The sequence below is a fragment of the Theropithecus gelada genome, chromosome 12, assembly GCF_003255815.1.
Source record: "Theropithecus gelada isolate Dixy chromosome 12, Tgel_1.0, whole genome shotgun sequence".
In the NCBI taxonomy this organism is placed as follows: Eukaryota; Metazoa; Chordata; class Mammalia; order Primates; family Cercopithecidae; genus Theropithecus; species Theropithecus gelada.
In genome coordinates this window covers 118,129,510-118,152,796 of record NC_037680.1, presented here as the reverse complement: position 1 = coordinate 118,152,796, position 23,287 = coordinate 118,129,510, and the positions used below count along the sequence as shown (strand labels likewise).

At 51.8% G+C, this 23,287-nt stretch overlaps 2 protein-coding genes across 4 annotated transcripts in view; one reads left to right on the top strand and one right to left on the bottom strand.

Moving 5' to 3' along the window:
* Positions 1–141: 141 nt before the first annotated feature.
* ATG4B (autophagy related 4B cysteine peptidase) lies at positions 142–22,944 on the bottom strand. Of its 3 annotated transcripts, XM_025404140.1 has the most exons (8): positions 22,440–22,884; positions 9,343–9,444; positions 9,116–9,187; positions 8,480–8,569; positions 6,815–6,913; positions 5,519–5,620; positions 4,791–4,863; positions 142–1,337 (listed from the first exon to the last, which is right to left on the bottom strand). In XM_025404140.1, the coding sequence occupies exons 1-8, from the start codon at positions 22,792–22,794 to the stop codon at positions 941–943; spliced, it is 1,290 nt and encodes a 429-aa protein (XP_025259925.1). In that variant the 5' UTR covers positions 22,795–22,884; the 3' UTR covers positions 142–940. The 3 variants fall into 3 exon arrangements, with proteins under 3 accessions (XP_025259925.1, XP_025259923.1, XP_025259924.1); XM_025404138.1 differs by lacking the exon at positions 8,480–8,569 and having other exon boundaries at positions 22,440–22,944; XM_025404139.1 differs by lacking the exons at positions 8,480–8,569; positions 9,116–9,187 and having other exon boundaries at positions 22,440–22,944.
* The window catches only part of THAP4 (THAP domain containing 4), a 45,878-nt gene continuing 45,425 nt past the window's right edge, over positions 22,835–23,287 (top strand). Inside the window, exon 1 of the mRNA XM_025404136.1 lies at positions 22,835–23,216. Coding sequence (XP_025259921.1) covers positions 23,140–23,216 — 77 coding nt within the window. The 5' untranslated portion in view covers positions 22,835–23,139. The remainder of the gene's footprint in view (positions 23,217–23,287) is intronic.

Genomic DNA, 23,287 nt, shown 5'->3' with positions numbered 1-23,287 from the left:
TGGCCACTGGCCAAAGGTGGGACCATCAAGCATCCAAAAGATGGGCAGTGACAGGCGGCACACTGCACATTCAGTGAAGACGGACAGTGACACGCGGCACACTGCATCAAACAGAGAGGCAGGGAAGGGGTGCGTCTGTGACCCAGCACACACCTGTGCGGTGACCTGGCACACCCAGTCACAGGGCAGGACCCACTCCCGCTGTGAATCTGTGCACAGTTAGGGCTGTGACTCTGAATGAGGTCTTTCTCTTCTTTTTTTTTTTTGAGACGGAGTCTCACTCTGTCGCCAGGCTGGAGTGCAGTGGCGTGATCAAGGCTCACTGCAACCTCCGCCTCCCAGGTTCAAGCGATTCTTCTGCCTCAGCTTCCCGAGTAGCTGGGACTATAGGCGCGTACCACCATGCCTGGCTAGTTTTTTTATTTTTAATAGAGACGGGGTTTTGCCATGTTGGCCAGGTTGGTCTCGAACTCCTGACCTCATGATCCACCCGCCTCAGCCTCCCAAGGTGCTGGGATTACAGGCATGAGTCACTGCGCCCGGCCTAAATGAGCTCTTTCTTAAGGAAAACTGGATTCAAGGCAATAGTGTACCTGTAGAACTTCAATAAAATTGGAATTGAGGGCGTTTTGAGAAGTTCCTTGGGAAAAAGGTGGCCCTGAGTAAAAGAAGGTGGTGAGGCATTTTTAAGAGTTCTCAGCTTGGCTACATCATGGAAGGTGGAACATGAATTTGGAACTCACTCAATGAGCCCATTTGTTAAAACTGAGCCACAGTTTTCCTCCTAGAGGTAAACGCTGCCACGCCTAGATTCCTTCAGGGTTGCAGCAGACCTTTCTTCCAGAAAGCTGAGAGCTCTGCCTTCACGACACGCCTTTCGAGATGGTACAGCCAGAGGGCTGCTGCATCTCTGCGGCACATCAAGGCACGCAACAGAACTTCACCAGAATTCCCACACGAGGGCGCCTAAGTACAGCACGCCTTCACAAATGATTTGTAACCAAGACACAAAACATGACGTGAGATACCCAGTCTCGGCCTCCAGAGAGCCTGGGCGCTCCTCTCTTGGTATGACCACCAGGGGAGGACAGCGGGGCCACTGTGCATCTGGCTTGGCATGCAGGCCCCACGGAGCTCCAGCACGGCATGGGGCAACTGACAACACTCGCCGAGGCTCCTGTGGAGACTCAGGTGAGGAACTGCACGTGCTGCCCATAATTTCAACTTTCTTGTCCACAGAAACCCTGAGCCACTTACTGATTTCCTCCATCACAACGGTGTTGTCCATTGCTATGTGGACTGCCAAGGAGCTCCACGTGTCGAAGACAGCAAGCTTCCTACAGAGAGCAGGAGAATGACCATAAGCTTTTGCACAATTCAAAGACGTCTCATCTTTGCAGTGACAGCTGTGGGAAGCAGTGTTCGCGTTAGAGGTGCTTCTTGGATGAGAAGGGCCAAGGTTCCTAAAGTCCGGGGCATAGCCAATGCCACAGACAGGAAGAAAGCCCAGAGTAAATCTGCTTCTTCTCGCCTGAGGCCCAGGGGGCCTGCCCTTGCCCCAGTCTCCACAGAGAGCACACGCAAGAGGGTTTTGAGCAGCCTGGTTTCCTGGACTCACTGGCACAGAGGCAAGAACTAGAACATGAACCCAGCTCTGAGACACTGAGTTTTGCCAACTTTGAGGAAGGCCTCCCAGCACCTTCACACTCTGCTCTACTCTCCCCTCCACCAAACACGCTGAGCTGACAACCAAGGAACCTGAGTCCTTGCAGAGAAACCTGCAGCTTAGTGGGGAGCATGACTGTGCACACCAGTGAGGAGGAACCGTGGCCGCAGGAAGAGCAGATTCTGCAGCCAAAAGTCTAACGGGACTCTGATCTCCTCTTGGGTCTGGTGGAGGTGGGGTCAGAGGACCTCAACAAAAGGTAAAACAACAGAAAAGCCCCCGAGGCAACAAGGCCCTGGTGCTCCTGGGAGCAGAATGGAAGACCTGTGGAGGGGAGTTGGGTGGGGTGGAGCACGGGACTGGGATGGCCACACAGGTCCTCCCAATGCTCAAGCCCAAAGGGGACACTGGGAGGACAGTCTGACCCCCACCCCCGACTCCACCACCTCCCTCCTCCCATCTCCAGCCCAGCTGCAGTGCAGAAGATGGGAGGACAGCTTGCTTCCCCGCCCCACCCCCACACCACCTTCCTCCTCCCACCTCCGGCCCAGCTGCAGCGCTGAAGATGCATCCACACACAAGGGACACAGCGGCACTGGCAAAGCTGACCTGGCGAAGGGCAAACAAGGAAGCAGCAGCCACGTGGGCCGGTGGTCGGCATTGCAGAGAAGAGTAACGCAGGAATGGGGAGTGGCGCTACTAACATAGCTACCCCTGGGTGCCAAAGGGTACCTGCGCAGACATGGGGCGCAACCCAGGCAGGTGTGGGGGGAGCAGGGTCCAAGTGCCAGGGACCACACGTGCAAAGGCCCCGAGGCTGGTGTGTCCCCGGAGCACAAAGTGTTATGCCAGGGAGGTGGGGTAGAGCACCCCGCCTGAGTCAGCAGCGAAGTGCCAGGGCGGTTCAGGGCAGAGCAGTGGCCAATGTGTCTGATGCAGATGACTCTGCTGTTATTTGCTAAAGAGACTCTAGGATGACAAAGAGAGAAGGAAGATCAACAAGAAGGAAGAAGATGGGGCTTGGACCAGCACAGGGAGTTAAAGGATGAACACTGGTCAGAGTCTGGACATATTTTGAATGGGCCCATTGAAAGAAAGAGGAACTGGCCGGGTTTGGTGACTCACGCCTGTAATCCCAGCACTCTGGGAGGACGAGGCGGGTGGACCACAAGGTCAGGAGTTCAAGACCAGCCTGGCTAACATGGTGAAATCCCATCTCTACTAAAAATACAAAAATTAGCTGGGCATTGTGGTGCATGCCTGTAATTCCAGCTACTTGGGAGGCTAAGGCAGGAGAACTGCCTGAACCGGGACCCAGGAGGCGGAGGTAGCAGTGAGCCCAAGATCGCGCCACTGCACTCCAGCCTGGGCTACAGAGCTATCCTCTGTCTCGAAATAAAAAAAAAAAAAAAGAAAGAGGAGTCCTGGCCAGGTGCGGTGGCTCATGCCTGTAATCCCAGTACTTCGGGATGCTGAAGCAGGAGAATCACTTGAACCCAGGAGGCAGAGGTTGCAGTGAGCTGAGATCACGCCACTGCACTCCAGCCTGGCAACAGAGCGAGACTCCATCTCAAAAAGAAAGAGGGGTCTAGAACAATCCCAGATTTTGGTTTGAACACCTGAAGGACCACTGTGGGAGAAGCAGGCTGGGGCCAGCACAAGCTCTGGCTGTCAGGTCACCATGCACCACAGACACCCAGGTGGAAATGCAGAATAAGCAGCTGGACCTCAGCCTGGAGTCCAGGGACAAATCAGCCCTGCAGGTGTAACTGTGGAAGCCGTCTGTGTGCTTGGGTGCAGCAGCACTTGCAGGTTGGGGAGGATCATCCAGCAACAGGGGAGGAAGCTGGTGGGGAGCGGGCAGGGGACCAGGAGAAACAGTGAGCATGGTGAGTGGCCTGGTGTTTCCAGAGAAACAGCACTGACTTGATGGGGCCACTCCAGGCAGCAGCAAGAGGAAGTGTGAGTGGGGGTATAGTGGGGCCTGGGGAGCTGCTGGACAGAGGACTCTGAAGGGCACGCAGTGGGGACTTAGCAGGTGCCACGCCAAACACAGGGCGGGCCCAGGAGACGGAGGAGCAGACTGGTGACGTGGGACGGGGGTGACGTGGGATGTGGCAGAGATGGACTTGTGCAGGACCCCAAAGAACCTGACAGAAAAGCTGGGTGGAGGCAGTGACTGCCGTGCTGAGGAGCGAGCTGTGGGTGAGGGGAGACAGGGCCATTTCAGGAACGTGGAATGTGGGGTGCCTGGGGACCTCGAGTGGGATACAGAACAGGCAGATGCAGGAGGAGAGGCTTCAAGCGAGCCATGGCTGAAGACAGGCTGGGGAGACGCTGGCCCTTGGACCAGTAGGGAGGAGACCCTGAGGGGGCAGGTCCTGGAGGAACTGGCCAGAGCCTCCCCAAAAATGCTGGGATGCCGGGACACCTGGAATCAGACCAAATGACCCCGGATGGATCAAGAGGAATGAAGAGTGGACACAAAGCTGAAACCACAGGCAAGTTTCTGGAACTGCCAGGAGGGCCATCTCAGAGGAATCTGGGGGGCGGGAGCGGGGAAGCCGCAGAGGGAAGCATGCAATGGGGCCGAGTGAGGCGCGAGAGGAAGCAGGTGCGGAGCAGGTGCAGAGAGCACTTTCAGACGCTCATGTGCATGGGAAGGCGAGCGAGGCTACAGGGAGTCTCAGCGGCTGCAGGGAGTCTCCGGGTAACGTGAGAAAGGCAGGTGGCAAGGCCCGCAGAGGGCAGCCTCCAACAAGCCCGCAGAGGTGGAAGGGCCCGGCACCTGCACAGATGGCTGCAGACCAGCTTCAGCTGCCCACCAGCTTCAGCAGCCCACCCCATCAGAAGCCACCATTACAGGTGGATCCATGCAGCAGACAAAGAGCAAGGGTCCAATCTGCCAGCCAGGATCTGGACTATGGTGTTCATTTGATTAGAAAACATAAATTCCCATTCACAAGACCACTTGGCATAGTCACCTCTGGGCAACCTTCCGAGAGCCCTGAAGTAAATAATTAGAGACCCCTTATTTCCTGTAGCCATAAAAACTCAAGGAGAATTTAACCCCCAGGGAACATCCCTGCTGCCCCGTGCCCGGCAATGGAAGTTCAGTACATACTTGAGGACCTGGGCGACAGTGTTCGGCCCGTACCACTGGCCTATGGACTTGCCTTCGCCAACTCCCATTTGCGCTGCAGGGAACAGATCCAGATTAGCGACACACACCCGCCCCGACCATCCCAATGCCCCCAGCCCTGACCTCTGGTGGCACGTGGTGCCAGGAGACATCACAGGAAGGCCTGGACAGCACCCTACCCAGCCTCAGATGGAAGCATGCCCCAACAAGATTGGGGGAGGCGTAAAGGGACAAACAAGGTCTCGGGGACTGTCCTTCGCTATGAACTTAGAAAAGGGGAGAAGCCGGAAATGAGGGGACCACTTCCTTCTGGAAGTGAAAACACAGGCTCAAAAGCCGGCCTTGCCTGCAAGAAAGGCCAGCTCCTCTTTAATCGCTCCACGCCAATCTGAGCATTCACATTCACTGATGGGGTGAGGCCAATTTCCCCAGGCTGTGCCGAGCACCAGGCACTGCAAGCCACATGGACAGCCGGAAGGCCAAGGCCCAGGGTCTGGGCCGGGGTGGGACGGGGGTGACGTGGGATGCCACGGGGGTGGTATGACAGCAGTGCACAGGCCGTCAGAGGCAGTGTTTACAGGTTTACAGCCTCTTGCTCCACATCCCACAACACCAGAAAATCTCTTACGGGAAACCGACCACTCCACCGACCACTCCACCCTCTCCAAACAGCCCGGGAGGGGGGCCTGGCACAATCTGCAGCCCCCCACCTATCTGGTGAATGGAGTAGTAACTGTCTTTCCTGTCGATGAACGCGTTGAGGACGCTGAAGTAGCTGTCTGGCTGCCTCTTCCTTTGTGTCCACCTCCAATCTATTGGAAAAAAAATTACAGGTATGCTCTACCATAAATATGAGAAAAAAGAAACAAGTCTTCACTTTCTTTTTTTTTTTTTTTTTTTTTTTGAGACGGAGTCTCGCTCTGTCACCCAGGCTGGAGTGCTGTGGCCGGATCTCAGCTCACTGCAAGCTCCGCCTCCCGGGTTCCCGCCATTCTCCTGCCTCAGCCTCCCGAGTAGCTGGGACTACAGGCGCCCGCCACCTCGCCCGGCTAGTTTTTTTTTTATTTTTTAGTAGAGACGGGGTTTCACCGTGTTAGCCAGGATGGTCTCGATCTCCTGACCTCGTGATCCACCCGTCTCGGCCTCCCAAACAAGTCTTCACTTTCACTCAAGATACAGATGGTATCCAAACCTTTTTCAGAATCTCTTTTTTTTTTTTTTTTGGAAACAGAGTCTCGCTCTCTCACCCAGGCTGGAGTGCAGCGGTGCAATCTCGGCTCACTGTAACCTCCGCCTCCCGGGTTCAAGCGATTCTCCTGCCTCAGCCTCCCAAGTAGCTGGGACCATAGGCGTGTGCCACCACGCCTAGCTCATTTTTGTATTTTTAGTAGAGATGGGGTTTCACCATGCTGGCCAGGATGGTCTTGATCTCCTGACCTTGGATCACAAGGTCACCCGTCTCAGCAAAAAAAAGTATTGGGATTACAGGCGTGAGCCACCATGCCCGACCAGAATCTTTTAAAAGTAAAAACCCATGTTCTCCAGGATTTCAAATACATATATGCCAAGTTATCAAAACAAATCTGTACAGAAAACAGTTTCAGCAATTTAAAACATTTATCAGCATTCATCTTTTTTTTCCAGATAGGGTCTAACTCTGTTGCAGAGGCTGGAGTGCAGTGGCGCAATCTCAGCTCACTGCAGCCTCCATCTCCCGGGTTCCAGCAATTCTCCGTATCAGTCTCCTGAGTAGCTGGGACTACAGGCAGGAGCCACCACGCCTGGCTAATTTTTATATTTTTTGTAGAGACGAGGTCTTGCCACGTTGCCCAGGCTGATTTATCAGCATTCTTTAAAGTCAGTTTTTTAAATCAAAACAAGTGGCTCATTATTCAAGAAAACCTCAATTTCTACTTTGTGTTTTACCTGTGACCTGCTCTAAAAAGCCCTGACCCCACAGTCCCCTTTGCTTCCTGATATGCGCCCTCCCCAAGGCTGTGACTCACCTCGGCCTAGGTGCCGGCACACCAGGGCTTGGGCAAAGATCATCTGTCCACACCGCAGCATGCAGCCCCAGCCTGTGTCCGAGGTGGGACCTGTCCCCCCTGTCATGGCAGACAGAGAGAAGTGCTCATGGCCAGATGGCCCCACAGGCCACAAGCCCACTGGCAGGAGGCAGCAGGTCAGTCCCACACCACAGGCACCGACTCCCTCATCCATCAGCTCCACTTGGGGCAAAACACACCTCTTAGGACTCAGTAACGCCAAGGGCCACATTTACTGGAGAGTGAAATGTCCCGACAACCTCCTCAAAATGGGCAAAACACATGAACAAGTCAGTCACGGAGCAAAAAGAAGGTCTGACAAACATATGAAGACACTGACCCCCATAAGTCATCCAGAAAATGCAAAGTTAAACAAGACAAGTCATTTTCCAATTACCAGAAAGGCAGAAATTCAAAGGTTTGATGACAACCAGTGCTGCCGAGAGCACCGGAAGGGCCACAAGCACGGCAACTCAGCCCTTCCAGCACCGGTGCCTGGGCCCTTCCCTCACAGCCACTCCCTGGGGCCCAGAAAGATGAACAACATGCACCATGGAACCGCGCGGCATGTGACAGGCACGTGGGAAACACTGCCAGTCCATAGCAGGGGTCCAGTGGAATGCCACCGCATAGCAGTGACAACAGAGAGGGCCACCTGTGTGGCAGGCAAGAGGCTGGCCGGTGGCTGCACACCACAGTGAGAAACAGAGATTCAGGGGTCAGACCACAAGGTTCGCCCTGTGCCCACCTTTGGGCTTCCGGCAGCTTCTCCACGCACTGGCAAGGACGATAAACCCTGTGTCTTGGGGTAGTGGTGGCTGTCACCCACCGACAACCCAATCAGCAGTGCCCATGATCACCTTCGCTCCACTGCTGATAAAAACTTATCTCAGAGCCAGGCGTGCTGGTGTGCACCTGTAGTCCCAGACACTCAGGAGGCTGAGGGAGAATTGCTTGAGCCCAGGAGTTCAAGTCCAGCCTGGGCAACATGGCGAAACTCCATCTATTAAAAAAATGAATTAATAATTTTAACAAATCATCTCTGTGGGGCTAAGAAGGAAACACACCACACTTGACCTTCAGGACTGCAATAGGGCTGCTTCATCTGCAGGGTTCATCCCCAGCTTCTACCTCCTCCACAGGGCCTCTGCCAAACCAGAAAGGCTTCGCTCCAGTCCTGTTCTCCTTCCCAGCACGCAGCAGGGTGGCTGTGAAGGAGATGGAGGCTGGGGACAAACCTGCATCCAAGGCCGCCCAGAGAGCAAGTGCAGCTGCAAAACAAGCCCTTGTGGAACGAGCAGCTATTCCCAGGGCACATCTGACAAGGTGTGTCATTAAAATATATCATTAAATATCAATATTCCCAGGGCACATCTGACAAGGTGTGTCATTAAAATATATCACTAAATATCAATATTCCCAGGGTACATCTGACAAGGTGTGTCATTAAATATCAACCCAAGGAGACACTGTCGTATGTCCCTACGCGTCAGTGTTCTCCAACGTCAAGCCACTGTGGCTATTTGACTTCCACCTCACTTTAGGATAAAGAATGAAACTACCCCTAGAAGAGGGACCAAACCCTGACCCGGCACTGAGGAAGCGTGACGCCAGCCCAGCCCTCACCTCCGGCCTCAGTTCTCCGCTGGTGAGAGCAAGGCTGAGAACCAGTCCCCATCTCCTTCCAGCTCCAGGGCATACAACACTGATGAATGGCTTTTAACAGAACGTACTTTAGCGTTACATAAAAACATGTCACATTCACCTGGCCCTTCAAATCTCCCCACAGGTAAGTGTGGAAAATACTAAAAAAGACGAGGGCTACAGAGAATGGCTTCCAAACATTCTGGACCTAAGTAAGAAACACGTTGCAGAGCTGTGACCCAGAACACACATTCAAATACGCAACTAAAACTAAAATCCCTGAAGCAACATGCTGCCTGCCCACGGCGGACACACAGTTTTCTATGCCATTCCGTCCTACATTTAAAACAATGTTGGTCGTGACTCATGATACTGACTTCCAGCTGCAGGAATAAATTGTGATTTGCAGTTGAAAATACACTGGCCTGGAGTCAGGCCGTGGATTCTAGCTCTGCCACTACTACAAGGGAGGCCGCGGCCAATTCATTTAACCAGGATTGCTGTGAAGATTCAAATGAAGTACGTGGCATATTGAAGTCAAATCTACAAGCGTAAGTTTTCCTCTTTCCTAAAAACATGTATATTTTGTCCCGTGTTGTAATAAAACAGAGTACTTACCAATGGCTGGAAAGTTTTTCCTGTATGTAAACCAAAGTCTAGATGCCACATCAGACAAGATCTCGTCCTTTTCTAGAGGTTGTTTAAAAGAAAAAAAAACACACACACACACAACGCCTTAAGTTTGCAAGTCACATGTTATGGCAGAGTTAGCAGAGAACAATGATCACAAAATGCTTCTGCAGGCCAAGCGGTCAGACCAGGGTGGGCTCCAGTACAGCCGATACCTGTGAAAATGCTGTATTTTCTACCCAGTATCCAAACGGGCTCTGAGGTCTCCGGAAAATCTTCATACTCGGCAAACCGGAGAGTGTCGTAGGTCAGAGTGGCTGTTGAAACCAAAGACGCACAATTATCAGACATTTATAATTTCATAAACTAGTATCAAAAGAACCATTTATAGCACTTCTTTTTTTTTTTTTTTTTTTTTTGAGACTGAGTCTGGCTCTGTCGCCCAGGCTGGAGTGCGGTGGCCGGATCTCAGCTCACTGCAAGCTCCGCCTCCCGGGTTCACCCCATTCTCCTGCCTCAGCCTCCCAAGTAGCTGGGACCACAGGCGCCCGCCACTTCGCCCGGCTAGTTTTTTTTTTTGTATTTTTTAGTAGAGACGGGGTTTCACCATGTTAGCCAGGATGGTCTCGATCTCCTGACCTCGTGATCCGCCCGTCTCGGCCTCCCAAAGTGCTGGGATTACAGGCTTGAGCCACCGCGCCCGGCCCTATAGCACTTCTGTGCTGAAGAGAACAATCGTAAATTCTTGCAACAGCAGCACACCGTCTCGAATCTCGGGCGTACCAAGACACCCACCATGGATGGAGTAAACTCTTGGGAAAGTGCAGAAGGCTCTGCTGGGCAGCTGCTCCGCTAAGGTACGGGGACAGGGAGGCGGGGCCAGCATGCTACTCCCTGAGCCTTTCATATTCTGAGCCACTGAGTCAGTGTCTAACAGCTGACACGAGGGTGAGGCCAAGCTAGGGGCCAACCTGAGGGGCAAGAAAGCAAAAAAATAAAATAAAAAGCCACCCGATTTGAGCACTTACTTTAGACTTAAAACATGTTTAAAACGTAAAGGACAAAAATAAAATGAAACCACCCCCTTCATCTTTGCTCACAAGGGAAGCCACAGAAGAAACAGAACAAGGAGTCATTTTTCATGGCCATCCTAAGGTTTACCAAATGGCACCTTGTCAGCATGTTCAGAGTCACTGTGATGAAGGCACATGCTCTGGGGCAAGAAACACTGAGCTGCTGGGAAGACTAGGGGTTCTGGTCTACCCCAATTTCCTGGTTAGGAGCAGGTGCTGGAGAAGAATGCGGTGCTACTCCTAGGTAGGAAGTCCACCCCTGGACACTGAGAGATCGAACTCTCTGCCAAGTCCCCAGAGGTACCTGGGTACAAAGAGCCTAGTAATCAAGGACTGAACCTGTTTTCATTCCAACAATGCTACCAGAAAAGCACTGCCACCACTTCCATGTGGCAACACCCCCACTTTCTTTTTTTTTTTTTTTTTTTTGAGATGGAGTCTTGCTCTGTCACCCAGGCTGGAGTGCAGTGGCATCAGTGATCTCCGCTCACTGCAAACTCTGCCTCCAGGGTTCACGCCATTCTCCTGCCTCAGCCTCCCGAGTAGCTGGAACCACAGGCACCCGCCACCACGCCCGGCTAATTTTTTGTATTTTTAGTAGAGACGGGGTTTCACCATGTTAGCCAGGATGGTCTCGATCTTCTGACCTATGGATCTGCCCGCCTCGGCCTCCCAAAGTGCTGGGATGACAGGCATGAGCCATCGTACCCGGCCGGCAACACCCCACTTTCTGAGGTGGTGGCTGGCTGCAGAGTCATGGTGTTTACCCGCTGCGCTAATGAGCCCTGCACGCCATCTTACTGTTTTATTTCAGTTAAAAAACTAGGCCAGGTGCAGTGGCTCACGCCTATAATCCCAGCACTCTGGGAAGCCGAGGTGGGCAGATCACCTGAGGCCAGGAGTTTGAGACCAGCGTGGGTCAGTATGGTGAAACTCCGTCTCTACTAAAAGTACAAAAATTAGCCGGGCATGGTGGCGGGCGCCTGTAATCCCAGCTACTTGGGAGGCTGAGACGGGAGAATCACTTGAATCCAGGTGGAGGCTGCAGTGACCTGAGATTGCGCCACTGCACTTCAGCCCGGGCGACAAGAGTGAAACTCCATCTCAAAAAGAAGAAGAAAAAAAAGAAACTAGAGAGGCCTAGGGTCTTCCTGTCCACAAAACTGTGGCTGAGGATACCCATGTCCCACAATGTTCCTGAAAAGAAGGCGCCAGCCAGCAGCAAGGCACCAGCCCAAACACCCACGTGACGAGATGCACATCGCGTATGCTGGGCTGGCACCAGAGGCATCTCTCTCCAGCTACTCTTCAGGCAACCGGGAACACACAACCCTCATCTGCTGCCTCTCCAGCTCTGATGGTGCCTGATCACTCATCCTTCACCAGCAACTTCATAGCAATCTTTTGAAAATCAATCACTTATAAATTTCTCCCACATCTAAATTTACTATTTGATAACCACCCCACACTTCGAGATGAATGACACGCTAATTATAAAACAATACTGAAGACTACAAAAATACACAAATCACGTGAAGCCTCGTGGCCCAGCAATGACTCCTTCCAGAGTCTTTATGCGCAGGTTCATAGGTGAAATCATACTATGCCCGTGGTTTCCGCGGCATTCTACGGAAACACAGATCTCCATGTAAGCTGACACTACAAAGCATCGTGTGTGTACTTCGTGCTGTGCACAGAGGCAGGGGGCAGTCCGAAGTCAAAGCCCAGCCTGGGTACTGGTAAACTGTAGTTTCCTGGACCACTTACTTAACTTCTAGGTGTGAATGTTCCCTCATCCATAAAATGGGATAATTACAGGACAGCCTCAGCATGTGGCTGTGACGTTTCCATGAAACACTTCCAACGAGGTGCTGGCTGGCAGACAGAAGGGCTCCAATGTCAGCTCTGTCATTAACATCAAGGACTCAGAACCACAGGGTCAAAGGCACACACATTTTATTAGACCTAAAAGCCTGAATTGTATGCGCAGCTAATTCCCAAACAGGGTTTGGAAGTACCTGCAAGCATCTCCCTCGGTGCAGGCAGAACTACCAAATCCACAGCAGAGGGCCCTACGGGCATCGTTTAAAGGATTCTCAGCTGTGGGAGACCCCGGCCCCTCTCTGCCCTTTTCCTAGAGCAGTGCTGTGGCTTCCTGAGCAAGAAGACAGGCGTTGTGGAGTGGCTGGAGCCAGATGAAGCAAGCTTTCCACAGCAGGGCTTTGTCCAAGAGCTCTGCTCTTTTTTTTTCCTTTTTTTTTTTTTTTTTCCGGAGACAGGGTCTCATGTGGTCACCGGGGCTGCAGTACAGTGGTGCAATCACAGCTTGCTGCAGCCTCAAACTCCCAAGCTCAATCAATCCTCCAGTCTCAGTCTCCTGAGCAGCTGAGACTACAGGCATGTGCCACCACACTCAGCTAATTTTTGTATTTTTTGTAGAGATGGGGTCTCATGATGTTGTCAGGCTGCTCTCAAACTCCTAGGCTCAAGCAATCCACCCGCCTCAGCCTCCTGAAGTGCTGGGATTACAGGCATGAGCCACTGCACCTGGCCCCCAAGAGCTCTGCTCTTACACATTTCACTTGTCCATGCTTTCAGAGACAGTATCAACCAAACTGCTTGGTGACTGTGAATAAATAAAGTCCAAGTTTACATTCTCTCCCACCTTTTTATATATATAAGGTTACTTGTTTCTGCACATGATTACAAAAACTGAGTTGGGATGAATTAAGGTCCATGCCTTTTTTTTTTTTTTGTGATGGAGTCTCACTGTGTTGCCCAGGCTGGAGTGCAGTGGCATGATCTTGGCTGCATGCAGCCTCCATCTTCCAGGTTCAAGCAATTCTCCCGCCTCAGCTTCCCGAGTAGCTGGGATTACAGACACCCGCCACCATGCCCGGCTAATTTTTGTATTTTTAGTAGAGACAGGGTTTCACCATGTTGGCCAGGATGGTCTCGATCTCCTGACCTCAAGTGACCCATTTGCCTTGGCCTCCCAAAGTGCTGGGATTACAGGTGTGAGCCATCGCACCTGACCCACACCTATCTTTTTAAAGAGCTGAAAACCATCATGATGTCCCCGCTATCTCTCTAAAGCCACTCCTGAATCTTCAGAAGTCCCTGCTATTCTTTGACCTCTAGGCTTTATTCAGTATATAGACTAAAATCCAGAAAATTTATTCTCAAGGAAAAAGGATGCAAACACCACCGGTCTAATTTCAACGCTGCAGGACAATGATTCCATCTTGCTGTTGGAACATTCTTCTCATGTTTGAGACCATTCCAAGGCATCAGCTTTGAACTCAAGATACACATATCTTTTATTTAAAGTACAGCAGAACTAAATGAACACTTTGGCAAGTATCTCTTTGTAGACTACAGATGTTCCTTAACTCAGGATGGGATCATGTCCAATAAACCCATTGTAAGTTGAAAATACTTAAGTCAAAAATGCACTGAGGCCAGGCACAGTGGCTCACGCCTGTAATCCCAGCACTTTGGGAGGCCAAGGAATTACCTGAGGTCAGGAGTTCCAGACCAGCCTGGTCAACATGGTGAAATCCCATCTCTTTTAAAAACACAAAAAATTACCTGGGCGTGGTGGCAGGCGCCAATAGTCCCAGCTACTCAGGAGGCTGAGGCAGGAGAATCGCTTGAACCCAGGAGGCGTAGCTGCAGTGAGCTGAGATCACGCCACTGCATTCCAGCCCGGGTGGCAGAGTGAAACTCTATCTCAAAAAAAAAAAATTGAATACATGTAACCTACCTAACGTCACAGCGTAGCCTGGCCTGCCTTAAATGTGCTCAGAACACCTACCTTAGCCTACAATTGGGCAAACTCACCTGGCCACACAGTGCCCTGTAGAGCAGGGGTCATTCCCCCCTCATCACTGGCTGACAAGGAGCTCTCTGGCATCTCCAGAGTAACTGGGGGCATATTGCTGGCCCAGGAAAAGATCAAAATTCAAAACATAAGTATGGTTTCTATAGAATGCATACTGCTTTTACACTCGTAAAGCCAAAAAACTGTAAGTCAAACCATGGTAGTTTGGAAACCATCTGTATTTCAGAAGAATGTGGTGTATGTCATTGGGAAAAGGACCATATTGTTGAATCAATAGCAGTCTGTAGTATCAGAATCTGGAAACTGAGAAACAGGATGTCTAGTTTCCCATATTAAAAACATAAATGATAAAGGAATGAGAGAAGTAGATAAGAAAAGGAAAAAGGCTTCCTCTGAAAGTAGGGTAACGAGGCCTGAGCAGCTGTGAAGTTGCGAGATTTTCAACATGGCAGCAGTAAAATGCAAAGTCGTTGTATTTCTTAGATTTATTAGTAAACTTTATAGGCAAGGAAGCCAACTTCAGAGTGAAGAGAATAAGAGGTGTTCCATTAAGTTCGAATACACCACCACACCTCCAGCTGTAACTGGGAAAACTACCGGTGTGTGGCCTCAGATTCCTCACTGCATAAACCATCAAGGAGACAGGAAACCCGAGGGGAGCAAAACCAAGGAGCAGTCACAGTGCTTGGTGGTGAACAGGAGCAGCACAGCCGCGGCAAACATGACCCATGGGGTCCCTAAGGAGGGCTCCCACACCACTGTGCCCCAAGCTGCGCTGCTCCTCCGTCTGGAGAAATGCACTCCAGCCCTCCCCAGAATCCTGCCCTCTGTTGGGAGTGAGTCACACATTCCCCTAGGACTAGCTGCGGACACACTGAAAACACGATCCCTTGCTTCTCCCACCACACCGCGCCCTCCTCTCTGTACCGTGGAGGACGCTGCGAGTGGGGAGTGTCTGCACGTCACACCTGGAGCACATTCCTGACAGCAGAGCACCAGCTGTGGAGTCAGAAGTCTGAGCCCACCACTGAGCAGCCACGCAGCCTTCCAGGCAAGTGACCGTCCTGTGACTTGATGTCCTCGCTGTGAGACGGACAAGGTGCAGGAAGAGCTCTAAACCACACAGGAGCAGCGACCGCTCTCTCAAGGCCAGCCTTCTCAAACCACTGAAACGGGTGAGCAGTCAAGACCCGGCATGGATGGACGTATTATGTAAGCAGAGGTACAGCAGAGTACAAGGTCAACAGACACCCAACCAAACGTGAGTCTCTATTAACGCTGAATCCAACATAACACACCTTCCTCCGAGACAGTGACGGCATTTAGAGAGCAAGAGCCTGCCGCCCGGCTTCACGGGCTGGCTCCAAGGACCAGAGAGACCTGCAGCAATTCCTACAACAGAGCCAACGAAGACTCAGACTCGCATCCCTTCAGTTATGAGGACGGCTTCCCTGTACTCTGGGGGGGCCCACGTTGTCCCTCTCATGGAGGACAGGAGGGAATGCGCTAGGCAGGCCCTCCGGGCAGAACTCACTCCTCCTGGACACCCTCACAGCTCCAGCTGAAGAGGAAGACACAAGAAGGAGCCGTGGACTGAGGCATCCGGAACAGTACAGAGACTCCCTGACCTTCCAGATCTTACTTTATGATGGAGGAAGGACTGAGGCATCAGAATGGTACAGAGACCTCTATGACCTTCCAGATCCTACTTTATAATGGAGGAAGGAGAACTTTTTTGGAATTAACACTTCTAATTTCTTTTTTTTTTTTTTTTTGAGATGGAGTTTTGCTCTTGTCACCCAGGCTGGAGTGCAATGGCGCAATCTTGGCTCACTGCAACCTCTGCCTCCCGGGTTCAAGCACTTCTCCCGCCTCAGCCTCCCAAGTAGCTGGGATTACAGGCATGTGCCTTCACACCTGGCTAATTTTGTATTTTTAGTAGAGATGGGTTTCTGCCATGTTGGTCAGGCTGGTCTCGAACTCCTCATCTCAGATGATCAGCCTACCTCAGTCTCCCAAAGTGCTGGGATTACAGGTGTGAGCCTCCGCGCCTGACCAACACCTCTGATTTCTACTGAGGTTTGTTTCTGGAGTCTGAGAGCCTGCTCGATAGCTACAGGACAGACACAAGCCTGGACTTCTTCCAGCATCAGTCTCCTCACCCACGAAATGGGGCACAGCCACCAGTTTTCCCAGTGGGGTGAGAACCCACAATGGGTGCAAAACTAACGCTCACAATCACTAACATTTGCAGATCGACCAACACGATGATTCCATTCTCAAACGTTCCTTCTTTTTTTTGACACAGGGTCTGGCTCAGTCACCCAAGCTGGAGTGCAGTGGTGTGATCTCAGCTCACTGCAACCTCCCCATCCCAGCCTCAAGGGATCCTCCCACCTCAGCCTCCTGAGTAGCTGGGACTACAGGCATGTACCATCATGCCTAATTTTTGTATTTTTTTGTAGAGGTGGGGTTTCGCTATGTTAACCAGGCTGGTCTCGAACTCCTGGGCTCCAGTGATCCACCCACCTCAGTCTCCCAAAGTGCTGGGACTACAAGTGTGAGCCACCACGCCTGGCCAGGCTCCTTCACTGACTCTCAGATGAATGAGATCCACTTAGGCCTCAGGCCAGCTGCCTCAGCGATTCTCCATGGAGAGGTTTCCTTGCCTTATTTCACAGCCCGTCATAATTCCACCATCTTCACATGCTGTGTCATGTGATTTATAAGGTAATTCATGCAGCCCCTGACAGAAAAGGAGTCAAGCTTCGAAAAAAATACCCATTGGCCGGGCGCAGTGGCTCACACCTGTAATCCCAGAACTTTAGGAGGTCAAGGTGGGTGGATTGCCTGAGGTCAGGGTTTCAAGACCAGCCTGGCCAACATGGCAAAACCCTGTTGCAGTGAGCTGAGATCACACCACTGCACTCCAGCCTGGACGACAGAGAAAAAAAATATATATATACACACATACACATTCACACACACACACACCCCCCCACACACACACCCCATCTCCAGACTCCCAGGTAAGGATTTTAATTTGAAATTAGATAACATGCAAGGTCAGGTGCGGTGGCTCATGCCTGTAATCCCAGCACGTTAAGAGGCCAAGATGAGAGGATCACTTAAGCCCAGGAGTTTGAGACCAGCCTGGACAACACAGGGAGATCCTGTCTCTCTTTAAAAAAAAAAAAAAAAATTAGCTAGGCGTGGACACCAGTAGTCTTAGCTACTGAGGAACGTGAGGCAAGAAGATCACTTGAGCCCAGGAGACCAAGGCTGCAATGAGCTGTGGCTGCCACACTGTACTCCAGTCTGGGCGATGAAGTGAGACCCTGCCTCAAAAAAATCAAAATAAGATGACACACAGGAGGAACAAGATGAAGAGGTAGGCCGGGTGTGGTGGCTCACGCCTGTAATCCCAGCACTTTGGGAGGCCGAGGTGGGCAGATCACTTGAGGTCAGAAGTTCGAGAACAGCCTGGCCAACATGGTGAAACCCCATCTCTACTAAAAATATTTTAAAAATTAGCCGGGCATGGTGGTGCACAACTGTAATCCCAGCTACTCGGGAGGCTGAGGCAGGAGAACCTCTTGAACCCAGGAGGCAGAGGCTGCAGTGAGCCAAGATAGAGCCACAGCACTCCAGCCAGTCTGGGCGACAGTGAGACTCCATCTGGAGAAAAAAAAAAAAAAAAAAAAAAGACGGAGAGGTACTGTACACCTTAAGAAAGAGTCTCCCTTAGAGGCAGTTCTCCCATTTGGTCAGCTGGATCCCAGACACATGATTTTCCACACCTCTTCCCTGGGACTTCTGCGATCACAAGCAGAAGAGGGCAGATGGCATTTTAATAACATAGTAATTCCATTAGAAACAAATGTGACTTAATATTATTAATCTGACAGGCAGAAATGTCGGGAATTGGACTCAATGAATTTAACCAACTTCTCTCCATTTAGTACCAATTACACTTCATTCAACCAGGGAGAACTACAAAAAACATACAAGTAAATTTAAGAGCTTGCTGTAAAGCACTTCATTTCGAAGAAATCTTCCTAAAACACTTAGAAGTTATTTTCCAAAAGATTTATATTTTATAAATTCAACAAAGGGTTCTTCTTTTCCTTTAGAAAACTGTTAGCTTTAAGATAACAGTTTGCATACGATTACTCCTTTTTTTAAAATCCCCAAGAGTTTACATGAGAATGCTAGTAGTTCAGCCCTGAATGAAAATAGAGAAAGAGAGAAAAGAACTCCAAATTTAGCTACATCAGAAAACTAGAAAACAGTTTCAGTGCACACACTGGGCAGAACGTGCACATTCAAACCCACTCCCCAGCAGCCTCTGCATTCATTACATGTCATGCTAACATACAGGATTTATGTTAAACTCTACACACTGGAAGTTTTTATAATAGGAGAATGTGTAGGTTATCATTAATTCAAGTTGTTTTTTTTTTATTACCAACCACATGCCAGACACAAGTGATGCAAGCACAAGATACCAGCTCTGTCCTCAAGGAATGGCAGTCTGGCTATTTAAGTGCTGGCACCTGCCAGTCCTCTGAATAGGGAGCGTGCTTTTAGGGACAGTGCTGGAACTGGTGGAGAACACAGCCACACCGTGGTCTGCCTGCCACCTCCTGGACCTCCCCATACCCGCAGAGGCCCTTGGCCTCTTTCCTTTGCCACCCACATTCAGACCCTGGGTAACCTCATCTGATGCGAACTCCAGTCTACCTCCAGCCCAGGCTTATTCTTTTAGCTCCAAACCTGCAGACCCAAAAGCCCACTGAACATTGCTACAAGGATGTCTAACAGGCGCCTCACATTCAACACACATAAATCCAAACTCGCAACAGAAAGCTTCCCACCAGGCAGGACCTCCCCAAGTCTTCCCCATCTGAGTTTCTTAGCTCAGGTCATACACTTTGGGGACATTTTAACTCCTCCCTCTCTACCCATCCCTCTCCCAACTTCCAATCTATAAACGAATTATATTGTCTCAACCTCCAAAACACATGCAGAAGTCAACCTCTTACCCACCGTGAACTAAGCCACTGGCATCTCCTTGCTAGCTTGTTCAACAGTCTCTTAGCTGGAATCCTTGCCTCTGCCCTTGCCCCTCTGCAGTACATTCTCAAAAGAGATGCCAGAGTGAGCATCTCTGTTGATAGACTGAGTAACAGTCTATCATGTTACTCCTCCTCTTGAACAAAACCTTCCGAAGGGTTGCCATCCTATTCAGAATAAACACTGAAGTCCTCACTATGACCTGGCAAGGCACCACTACTGAACCTAAGTCACCTCTTTATCCTCAGCTCCTGCTTTTCCCTCCACCACCTGCTGCACCCTAGCCACACCAGGCTCTTCCTACCTGCCCTTCCTCCTACACTGCTTAAGGCTTGGTCAAAACTTCACCTTCAAAGTGAGACCCTTCCTGGCCATCCTGGCTACAATTCTGATCCTCCTCATCCTCGGTCCAAGTCACTGTCCCCCAGGAGCCACGCACCTCGCTGCTAATGCTGGTCTCATGTCTAGAACGTTAGCTACCCCAGGGCAATGGTTTTCATCTATGTTGTTACTTTTCTAGTCCTAGCATCTAGAACAATGCCTAACACATACCTGACAGTCAGTAATAAACAGTGTATTGAATGAATATCAGAACAAACAGAAACTGTATTACACATGGTCAAGGAAGGCAGAATCTTCAAGAACTCTAGAGATTAGAGGAGGGCAGATCATTAATCATCCCTGAAAGGCAATACAGCATCAAGTAAGAAGGAAAATTCCCCATATCCTACAAACATCATAAATGTTTTTATTAGCATAAACAGAGACCTTTAAATGCAAGCAACTTTCCTACTCTGATTCCGGATGCAGCAGCATCCCGTGTCCTATTAAAGTATCATCGTGTCAATATGGTTGTCAAGAGAAAATAAAAGACAAAAACTATCATCATGTAATAACATACCTGTTCTCCTAACTTGAACATGATGATTTTCATATTTTAGGTCATGTGATCAACACTGAACTCTCTTTTTGACCTTAACCAAGTCTCTCATATGATACTCCAGCATCAAGGTATCGAAATGATAGAGGCAGGGGGGAGACAAATCCTAGGCAGAGAGGGGCGAGTCACCAGTGAAACCCAACCTTCAAGCCACAGTTTAAAGCCTGAAAGCCAAGCAACGAGTCTCCGATAAATCCACAGACTGGACTGCAAACCTCTCTTCCTGTTTGGTGCGCTTTCCTCTAATTAATCCCCACCCTTCACCTATTTTACATATACTTACCCTTCTCTAATTGGTTTATTACACTGTTGTGCCCATCTTTGAGTGGTGACTTTGTTTTAGCCTTTTTTGCATACTCACAAACAAATCAGCACACACTCCCCATTCTGAGCCCATAAAAGCCCTGGACCCAGCCACACCAAGGGAGACCACCCAACTTTGGGTGGAAGACCACCCCTGAGTCCCCTCTCTGCTGACAGCTGTTTCATCACTCAATAAAACTATTCTCCACCCTCCTCACTCTTCGATTGTCGGTGTAATCTCATTCTTCTTGGACGTGGGACAAGAACTAAGGACCTAATGAATGCAGGTACAAAGAAAGCTGTAACACTGTGGCCCTCGGCCGTCTGCCGGGAAAGGGCAGTCGCCCCACGTGACAGCCCACAGCAATGTGAAGCAGCTGGGGGGATGGAGCTAGCCCCAGAGCTATAGCCTGGAGCAGGACAATGGGAGTGACAGGGCTGTTGACACTTTGCAACACCCCCTCTTAGGCTTCAGGGTTGCAAGCATCCCTGCTTGGGCGCTACTACCTTCCCCTTGTCTGGACACCAGAATCCACTGCCCCCTTGTCTGGATGCTGGAGTCCGCTGTGGGAGTTGCTTGCCACACGTCTAGCTGTAAGCTCTGCAGGTCCCACTCTGGTGTCTGCACTTGAAACAGCTGGCGGGACCCGGCACTCACTCACCCACACACCCACTCCCGCCAGGGGCTGAGCATGAAGTCATGGCGGCCATGGTATCCGTGCCAGAGTGCAAACCAGGTGCCACCCGGTGGGCCAAGTAGACAGGGCATCTCCTGCGGCGAGCCCGGACCCAAGCAAGGCCTGGGCAGGGGCCTCGCCAGCTGGAGGTCTCTGGCTGGCAAAGTGGCTGAGAAAAATCCTACATCACAAACAATAATACCTAATAAGATATAATACAACAGTTGTAAAATAGTAAACAACAAATAGTACACAGCTGCGAATAGTACAACCGTGTCTGACAGTTATTCTAAAACACAAACTTCAGAAGATACACATGCTCCTTAGGGAGTCAGGGCTCCTGTTTCCTCCAACCACCTACCACATTTAAGTGGGGAGCTGCTACAAATCATTTAAACAGACATTGGCAATACACATTACAGTTTTCCTACTCAGATCTTAATAAATTCGTGTTGTAGCTGCCAGAAAAATAGTAAGTAAAGAATGACATTCAGAATGACAGAATTAAACCAGATGAAAATCTTTCTTTACAGAAGGGGGATACTTGATAAAAGGCAAATCAGTTCCCAAAAGAATGAATGGGCTAAAACTTCTGTTTTAGGGCTACTGGGCAAGCGATGGGTTTGGTACTGACTTAAAACTATCTTGCCAGCAAAAATGGAGCGGAAGCACGAAAGAATAGGCAAAACCACCAACACTCCACACACACACACACACACACACACACACACACACACACAATCTCTCTCTCATGAACCCAAGAAACTAAGACCCGATGACACAAATTCACTGTTTCTCTTTCTCGTCACGGAAAAGCAGCTTGGAGGACCTACTGGTTACTAAATTGAAAACAAAAACAAAAAAGATACGTATATTGTAATGAATATGTCACATTTCTCGCCCCAACCTACCAATAACTTCATAAAAGTTAAAGAATTTCCATCCCTTCACGCTCAGCTGCGGGAAGGCCACGCTTTCGCCCACCGCTGACATTCCCGGTTCCGACCGCGGCCGCCCCGTCCGCCGCCGCGCCACTCCCCGCCCGGCAGGCTCCACCGCTCTCCACGGCCGACCTGGCGCAAGGGCCTGTGCAGCCACAACCTCCAGAGCGCTCCGGGCGGGACCAGAAAAGCAGCAGAAGCTCCAGGCCAACCGACAGCCGGTTCCGCGGCGCAGAGCGCCGCCGTCCCCCTCCCGCGCCCACCGCCCACCGCCCACCACCCACCACCCAACACCCACCAACACCGCCCCGCGCTCCCGCAGCGCCCGCCGCCCCGGCCCAGCCTGGCCCGCACCGGTGTGCCCAGGAGCGAGTCGCGGCAGCCCGGCCCCGAGCAGCGGAGGCCGATGATAAGGCGAGCACCTCCTGCGGAAAGGCAGGCCCCCGGCAACTCCTCACCTGCGTCCATCTTCCCAGTCCGGCCGCCGACTGACCCAAGCGGCGTCGCTCCGACTGGCCCGCAGCGCGACGCGGGGACGGGACGCCGCGGGGGCCAATCGGGGCGCGCGGCAGGCGGCAAAGAGGATACGGCGCGCAAGCGGAAATACGCGGGAGCCGCCATTTTGGCGTACGGCCGGGCCAACGCGAGCCCGGGGCGCCCTGCGAGCGGCGTGGGGTCGTGTCGCGGGACGACGGCTCGCTCTGCTGTCCGACGGGACACTGCGTGCCATGGGTGGCGCTTCCTCCTCTTAGAGGACCCGGGAGCAGTTGTCCAAGCGGCAGGGGCGGGCTCTGTCCCTGTCCGAGCAGCCATCTTGCGGTACGGACGTGCCCGGCGCGCCCATGTCGCCGTACGGTCTGGCCCCGCCGGGGCGACTCCACCGCCCGCCTGCCCGCCTGCCGGCGGACGCTGCGAGGGGCCGGCTGCGCCCCGCTGGTCCCGAAGACACCCGAACCCGCGCCTGGCTAGGACGCGGGCAGGGGCGGGGGCGGGCCCGCGGCGGGCGTCTGCGCCTCCATCTTGCCGTACGGCGCGGACGCCGCGGGCCGGCCCACGTCCCGAGCCGTGTCGCCGCCGCGCTCCCTCCCTCGGGGCGGTCCGCGGGCGGGCGGGCGGCGAGGGCCGGGGCCTGGCGGCGCGGCTGGGCCAAGGCCCGCAATGGTGATCTGCTGTGCGGCCGTGAACTGCTCCAATCGGCAGGGCAAGGGCGAGAAGCGCGCCGTCTCCTTCCACAGGTACGCGGGCCCCGGGCCGCCACGCCCCCGCCCCGGCCCGGCCCTGCGGGGAAACTGAGGCCCCGCGGCCG

Bases quoted from the DNA above. Each gene is read 5' to 3' on its own strand.
- ATG4B (XM_025404140.1), bottom strand. From the start codon at position 22,794: ATGGCTGCTCGGACAGGGACAGAGCCCGCCCCTGCCGCTTGGACAACT. The intron at 9,188-9,342 runs GTATCGGCTGTA...AACAACCTCTAG, and splicing joins AAAATACAGCATTTTCACAG to AAAAGGACGAGATCTTGTCT. The intron at 8,570-9,115 runs GTAAGTACTCTG...TTCTGTTAAAAG, and splicing joins GAAAAACTTTCCAGCCATTG to CCATTCATCAGTGTTGTATG.